Source organism: Fulmarus glacialis, unplaced genomic scaffold, assembly GCF_000690835.1.
Source record: "Fulmarus glacialis isolate BGI_N327 unplaced genomic scaffold, ASM69083v1 scaffold37068, whole genome shotgun sequence".
Lineage (NCBI taxonomy): Eukaryota > Metazoa > Chordata > Aves > Procellariiformes > Procellariidae > Fulmarus > Fulmarus glacialis.
The window spans coordinates 1-8,280 of NW_009226979.1; the positions used below are offsets into that span (position 1 = coordinate 1).

At 35.2% G+C, this 8,280-nt stretch overlaps 1 protein-coding gene across 1 annotated transcript in view; it reads left to right on the forward strand.

The window, feature by feature from the left end:
* Window positions 1-432: 432 nt before the first annotated feature.
* LOC104080565 (putative methyltransferase NSUN7) overlaps window positions 433-8,280 on the forward strand; it is a gene marked incomplete at its 5' end in the record, with an annotated part of 12,869 nt that continues 5,021 nt past the window's right edge. The window contains 7 exon segments of the mRNA XM_009582987.1: window positions 433-563; window positions 1,761-1,913; window positions 3,195-3,378; window positions 4,986-5,196; window positions 5,837-5,980; window positions 6,701-6,802; window positions 7,353-7,470. Of these exon segments, the coding sequence (XP_009581282.1) occupies window positions 433-563; window positions 1,761-1,913; window positions 3,195-3,378; window positions 4,986-5,196; window positions 5,837-5,980; window positions 6,701-6,802; window positions 7,353-7,470 (1,043 nt within the window).

An 8,280-nucleotide genomic window follows, 5' to 3' on the forward strand; every position in this document is an offset into this window, starting at 1 on the left:
CACTTGTGACCGGCTGCCAGCTGGATTTATATTATTTTTTATGCCGAAGAATCCCACAAGGGACAAGTTGATAGACAGGAAGTTTTTGTTAGCTTAGCTAGTCAAGGAACTACTTCATGAGGAGAAAATAATTTCAAAGTTTAAATTCTGATAACATTAGAAGTTGTTAAGATATAGTATATTATCTGTGTGTATGGAGAACGTTTTTAATTTTGATAAGCTAATTTTAAGTTGTGTATTTGAATTTTTAAAAAATTCTTCAGTGTTTAAGTAACTCTCCATGAGAAATTACTTTGATATTCTTACAAATAAGCGTTTCATTGGAGTTTTTAATGCCTCTTACATGGGAGACTGCTGTTTGATACGGCTCTTTTTGCAGAAGTAAGGCATGCTTTGTGTCACTTTCTCTATTGAGTTGCTTTTCTGTTGCAGCCAGATGAATTAACCAGCTTGCTTGTTGTGATGCTTTATGACCTACAAGACCGAAAGTTTCAAGCACGAGAGATTTTTGATGAAGAGGAACCTGTAGCAGAAGTTCGGAAAGTAGAGTGTTATCTGTACAGGTATACATGCTAAGAACTTTTTTTGTTGATATATATTAGCAGAAATACAGATTTGTATAACCAGTGCCCTTTTTTTGTAATTGTCAATATTATGATGTCTTTCAGCTTCAAATTTTGTGGGCTTTGTTTTTATTTTTAATAAGAACCCAGTTGGAAGGGAAACTTTCATATTCCTATAGTTAAGAAAAACACAGCTAACAAACGATCTTTATATTGTGGATTATTCTGCTAGAAAAAGGTATCTTATGTTGGAGTTGTTGAAACTTTTTCATACAATTTTAGAAAAGAAATGAAATACTCACTAAACATTCATGAATATAAGTAAAATAGAGCCAAGAGGTCATGGAATGGAGTAATATCAATTTATTTAGCAATACTGATATTATGGAACTTTGTTAAGTATTTATAATTTTAAGTAATTAGAACAAAAAAAAGAGGATATGTAAAATAAACATTTTAAGTAGTGTTCAAGTATTTCTTTCATCAGTCTGTCAATGAACTCAGCAGGCATTTGTTGGACAAAATTGTGTTGCTGTTGGATTTAGAATAGCCCAACAAGTTCATGAATATCATAAGTGCAAGGTATTCCTGGAGGGCAGTAAGTAATATACCTGGACATCTGAAGTAGCTCACCAGCAGTTTTTATTTGCTTTGAATTATCACATATCAAAATTATGCATAAAGCTTGTGGGAAGAAAAGACTGGGAATATTTCCTCTGAGATATTCATGTAATAATAATAAAACTGACTCCTGGTTGCCATCATACTTGGGTTGTTTCTGTACACATTTAGAGGTCAGCTTTCATCAAATGCTCATTCTGCACATATATGTATTTATATCTTCAAACATACAAAAAAATCTGATGATTGTATTCCACAGATTGCAGTTCCAAAACATACTTAGTTTTTTTTTTTAGCTGTCTGAGAAAACTGACATATTTGAGAGTCATCTGTCAAAATTCCAGTCCCATGCATTTAAGTAGAACAGTCTTAGTTATGTACTGCTACCTTGCATCTACCATTGTCTGGGGTAGAAAATGTCCTATAACGGTGTATTTTCTGTAGCAGCTTGCAAAATGAGGTCTCACTTTTGGTTTTGGTTTCTGAGCAAGATAGTATTGTAATAGAAATATTGCATGTTAATAGCTGGTGTAAACATTTATAAAACTTACAAAACTTGTGATTATGTTTTTGTAGTTTTAGGACCAAATTGGCAGCTGCACTAGCAAGATGTCGCATTCAACATGATGCTCTTTCAATTGAATACATTCTACCAGAAACCATACGGAAGCAGGAACAAAGGGCTTCTGCTTTACCTTTATGTGTTTGGGCAAACACATTTAAAATCAGGTAAGGTCTTTAAAGTATCATCTAATATTGATGTTTTTACATATGAAGTGATATAGTTTGCTACAGACTTGTTTTAGAATTTCCAGGTTATATTATTACTGGTAATTTAAGTTTCTTATAGTAAATTCTGCTTAGTCCAGCAACATTGCCTTATGTTTGTTTGTAGTTTTTATATATTGCAGTAATGGTATTCATAAACTGTAACAAAGTTGTGAAACGGTTTTTCTTACTATTCTGTTGCTTGTGTGGGTCTTTCACCAAATAAACGAGGAAATAAAGTTAGAAAAAACTATATGGGTGAGTAAACTATGTGACAAAAAATAGAGAAAGACAAAACTTCTTCTAAAGTGCGTGTATTACTGTAAGCCGTAACATTGGCAAAGCGTGTTAAGACAGATATAATACTTAAAACTGCTGTTTATTCTGTAAGGGTAGTGTAAAGTTGAAATAAAAATACACTTTTAGAAATCCTTATATTTGGTGGGTTAGTATACATGTAACATTGGTGTTCCCGGTTCTGTGCTAACGGATACATGAATCGTACCAGGTTATGCTGTTACCTGTTTTGTTAGACAGGTAATCCATTTTATCACGTTTTCAAGGATTCTTTTTTCATACTCTTGTCTTGGACCAGTGTTCCGTGCTTACGTTATAGGCTGTTCAAGATAGAGAAGGTGTCTTATTCTGGTTGTGATTTTGCAATCCTTAACTAAGACTGAGCTGAAAGCTGCTGCATTGACACTACGTTTAATGTACCATATAAGCTTATGGCACTGTCTGAAACTGCATTTCAACAAACAAGTCTTGGTGTATATACCTTTAAATCTTTATGACATTTGAATTACAAACCTCAGCATTTATGCCTTTATTACATTTACACAAGGATTATTTCAGATATCAGCCATTGGTGAGCTGGGCTAAATTGAAAACAATTGAAAGAACTAAACTATTGCAGCAGTAAATTTGCTACAGTGTCTCCTGAGCGCATGGACATTGATGTTTTGATGCTTTGAATCATCCTCTGGAGACACATACCTCTTTCTTAATTTATTTTGTCAGGCTTATTAACTTAATTGTTTCAAACCAGAATTTATGTGCCTAAACTAGAGTGAATTCCCTTCCTGCATTAGGCAGTATTGCATTTTTTATATACATATATATATACACGTGCATATATATACACACACTAAAAAAAAAAAGGCAAAAATCCATATAATCAATGTGAACTATATTGCTTAAGAAACTGTTGAATATTTAATAGTCAGAGTTGTATGTTAACAGCCTTCAAGATGTTTTCAGAGATTTGAAGAAGAAGGGATTCACAAGAGTTGAAACTGTGTCAGACTTTGACCGTTACACGTACTGTATGGACCAACATTGCAATGATGTATTGGTTTTTCCTTCCTCTCTTAAAGAAGAACTGCTTAATTTAGATCTTTTTGCAGATTGCAAACTCGTACTGCAGGTGAGTTGATGTCACCCTTGAGTAATATGATCTGCAAACTAAAATAACACTTTGCATTAAAATGAGGTCACGTATTGTGTGACTGTCCTATTAAATCAGTCAGGCAGCAACATACTCTCGTAAGGTTTTGGACGTTTCTAATAAACAGAAGGTTAGAAACTGTTTCACTTACTAAATTTAGCATGCAAATGTTAATGCTTATAATTGATAGCTACAATTCAGTTAGTTGAATGTTTTAAATTTAATCTTAAAACTGTTGAAAGAAACATCGAAAGAGATCAAAGAGGCAGTCTCACTTCTGAAAATGTGAGCAAAGTTTCTATGTAACTCTATATGCATTACCCCCAGTTAGTAGATAATGGTATGCTAATATTATAGTATCTCTTCCTCTTCAACTGCGTATTTGTGATGGAAGGATGACACTTCTTTGAATTGTGTGCAGTGTGGTTCCTAAATTTCCACATACCCCACTGGTCTTTTTCCTGACTTGCCATCATTAGCCTCTCCAGGCAAGATTGGTCGGAGGTTCCTGTTGTAGAGCGGTGGTTTGGAGTAACCGTGCAACCACACACAACCACAAATTACCTGAAGCGTCTGATGATTCTTGAGTGCTTAGCAGAAACATTTCAAAGGGTATTTTCACTTGATGCTTAGCATTTTCTGGAAATTTTAGCCTCAAAATTTATTACCCAACTTACAAAGTAATTCTCTATTCAGTATTCAATTTTAGTATGTATATTTTGAGTAGAAGACTTACAGAAAAGAACTATACATGAGAGCCCCATAGGTCATGGGAACAAATTCTGAGTATTACTACTTAAGAATATTCAAAGTGAGGAAACAGAACCCTCAAAAACTCCATCTCTCTTTCGTGGGGTAGGGTGGTACTTGAATGCTGTAAGTGGATACGTAGGCATTGATGTGAACTTAAAGGTTTAGTGCTTTTTCTTTTCCCCCCTCCCCTTTATCATCAGTGTTTGCCAGATCTGGTGCAAAACATGGTACCTCTTTGCCTTTTAAAGTAATTAGATGGAGATAATGTTTGATATATCTCTTCTTCTTTTCATCACCTGTAGTATGAGATCATTTACTCTTGTTGAGAGGTCCCTGCGCTCCCTGCATTCAAATCTGCCCGTGTTGTTCAAATTTCAGCAAAATCTTGGTCTTTGATCTGTAAGGGCTTCATTTCACCTATCATTATTGTCAAGAGCTATGTGAATAGTTTTGCATTTCTCTGTTATGCTGCCTCTGAGGATGAAGTCTGCATATTGTAGCCTACGTTTGTCTTTTCTGGAACTGGCTGTTGCTAGAGTTCTTCTGTGTGGGGATGATACGCACTTACATTCTTTTCACCTATAAATACTATGCTTTCTTATGCATTAGTTAGAATTAAATTATTTAAATTTAGTGGATGACTTAATAAGATGTTTGGTTTTGTACTTTATTTAATTCTATATTAGCAGCTATCCCTGATTAGTTTTTCTCCTCCCTTTTTTCCCGTTTGTCATGAAAACAATGAAATACTTTCCTAATTCGGAAAAGAAGGTTGGCATTCATAGAAACCAAATTAGTTGGTCATACTTAATTTTTTTGTCATTATTTTCCAGGATAAGTCTCGCAGCCTTGCTGTACACTCTGCGCAGGCACTGTTGAATACAGGTGACGACATTATAGTGGCTCACGTAGGTTCCCATCTGACCATTGCCCATATGTCAGTGCTGACAAATAACAGCCTGTCCAGAATTTTTGTTTGTGGTGTGAAATCTTCAGCAAAAGCAGCAGAACTGAGGAACTTGTTCAGTCACATGGGATGTCAAAGTAGGTGTTAAAACAGTTGGTATGCATAAAGTATTGTAATAGAGATGTTTGTGATATCTATAAATATGGCATAATTCTATCAGAATTCAGAGATCCCTTGTTTGAGGACTTGGGGAGGGCAGTAACAACTTATTTTTTGTCACAAGGTGAACTGACAGCTCTTCAGCTACAATGAAGTTAATCAAAGGTTGCAGATTAACCATGTCATAGATGCAGGCTCCTGAAAGGTCACAGTGAATTTTTCTGTATACGTAGTTACTGTATAGCAGTTGGTGTAGCTGGGAACTTTTCGGTCTATTTATTTGGTGTCTTGGCTGTTGCTTTCAGTCTGATTTTCAGCTGTTTGAGTGTGTTAATCCAGAACCCATGCAGTTGTCCAGTTTATCTGGAGGACGTGATCAGAACAGAATGCAAGAAGACCCTGGAACCCTGTTAGCAGTCTTTTCAGTGGAAGATGCTAAGGTCTAGCTAGTCCTTCAATCTGTTTGAAATCAGTGGGGCATACTTTGGAGGATCAGGGTCTAGCAGGCTCTAGGTCTATGGAAGGCTGTGTAACACCACTGTCTCTTCACCTTTATCACATTAAAATTAGGCAGGCTTGCTTGCATGTAGAACTGTTGAGTTTCTCCCTTTTTTCCAGATATTCAGTTGTTACATGAAGACTTTACTGAGATTGGACCAGCAGACCCAAAACTTCAAAAGGCAAAAGTTATTTTGCTGTTACCACAGTGCTCTGGACTGGGTGTTGGCAATCCAATAGACTTTATTTTAAATGAACACGGAGGTAACTTTTGATACAAGTATTGTGATCTGGACATCATAGCTGTTTCAGTAAATTGTGTCATTTTATTAAAAAACCCCTTTATCTTTTAGATTTTTATTTTAACTGCTATAAAACATATATATTAAATAACTTGCATAATTCTGTGTGTGTAATGTACGTGTGGGCTACTATGGAATACAAAAGAGAATAAATCAATTATACGACGATTTTTCCACACAGAGTGAGCAAGAACATATTTGGCTTAGCTTAGGATTCTCAATAAGAAAACAAAATCTTCATAGGTAATCTTTCTAGGTGACATTGAAGGATTAGGAGCGTTTTGTAAAGGCAGTTTCAAGCCGATAGTATGAAGTTTGAGGGTTATTCTGGAGAGCAGAGTGTATATAGCCTTTCTTTTAAAGTAAAAAGACTATAGGCAGAAAATTTATTTCAAGATACCAATGTGTATATAATTTTCCACTGATTACATTCCTTTATTTGTATAAGTCTATTCACTGTACAATTATCATTAAATAGAAGCAAGTAAAAGGCAGTAGTAATTACTGGTAAAGAGAGAAAGAAGAAACATCTAGTTACTCCTTGGTATTGTAATTTGTAAAACCTATCTTCTCAGTGTACCAGTAATAACCAGGTCTGTTACCAAAGCACCTTCTGTAAACAACTGAATTTTAAGACACTAATACAAGTTGCAATAATAAATTTACAACTCTTTACATTTAGATGCAGGATTGCTAAGAGACCTTTTCTGGGGATCTGTATCTGAGGATAAACTCAGTATTCTTGCTGAGAGGCAGCTTAATGAGTTGATTCATGCAATGAAATGTAAGTGTGCTAGCTCTGCAATTTCTGGAAAGACCTTGTACTGTCAATTCCATTGTACGATCACCAGTTTTTATATAGTTAAAAGTACACTAACTATTAATTAACAGTAAGTGTGTAAACCAAAACCCCTAAATAATGATCTCCTCAAGTTTGAAGTATTTCTGTGTCCTAGTGTTCACCAGCAATTAATACAATAATCTTCAGCATTGTGTAGAGAACTGACTTACTGGCTTAGTCATACTCTGCTTTGGAAAAGTTGTAAATGTAGCTGACTCCATGTGCATGCTGCCACTTTCGCACCCCCCTCCTTTGGTAGCTGGGTGAAAAGACTGGATGCAGCTTTGAATTTGTGCTGAAATCTGCAAAGACTTGAAAAGACTTTAATTATTAAAAACCACTAGAGATTGAATATTAATGTGTGCAGGAGGATATATTTTATTGGTAAAAGTGACATCCAAGCATAATTTTTATGATGCTTTCAGTCCTTACTAAACCACCGTGTGTATGAAGACTTTGAACAGTGGAAATTTTTTGTTTGTTTGTTTTGTAGTTAACAAAGTACAAGCTATTGTTTACTGCACTTGTTCAGTTTACCCAGAAGAAAATGAACTAGTAGTGAAAAAAGCACTGGAATCTGGAGTGGAAGGAAATAAAGTACAACCATATAGGTATGGAATGAGTAGTTTTGTCTATGGAAAAATTAAAGTATAACCTTAAATTGTAGCTTAATCCTTATCGTAGACTGATCTGTGTCTTGCATTAGATTAACATTTAAAATTTTTTTTTGCTGCCTCTCATTCCATTCCTTTTGATGTTATGAGAGTACTAAGTAGTATCCTCTTGACTTTTTCATCTAATATTTTTGTTCCCATCTGAAATCAAGGTGGGAGGATGTGGTGTGCTTTTGATAAAGCTGTTCGTTTCACCCTATCAGTATTCAGAGAATGAAGCTAGTTTAAGATAAAATGGAGACTAGAAGAGAGGGAGCTTGCTAGCGTGCTCTCAGCTTCTGACCCAGAATGATCAGTTTCAAAGGAAAAAGAAATTAAATCTTAAAATATGAGAATAATATAGAAGAATAAGGACCTCTGCTGTAAGATTGCTCATCCCTGTATTCAGATGAATGACTTTGGCGGGGGGACAGGTTACAGTAAGAGAATATCCTGTGCAATCATAACAAATGCAAATATATATGAAAAAAGTATGCGTGTTGTGTACTTTATATGTAGTTAAAACCTGTCAGCTGTCACCCCTGTCAGCTAGAGCAATTGTTAAAAGATTGATGGGTACTTTCTGGATTTTCCTTTCAGTCACAGTAGATAAATGCAAACAGTTGGCACTTGCTTGCACATAGGTGTAACAGTTGATTACAGGATGCAGGTTAGAAGAGTTTATGTTGCCAAAAGCACAGGAGGGTAATACTGTATTTTTAGACTTTGAATTATCTTACATGACATTAATGCCCTGGCTATCGTAGG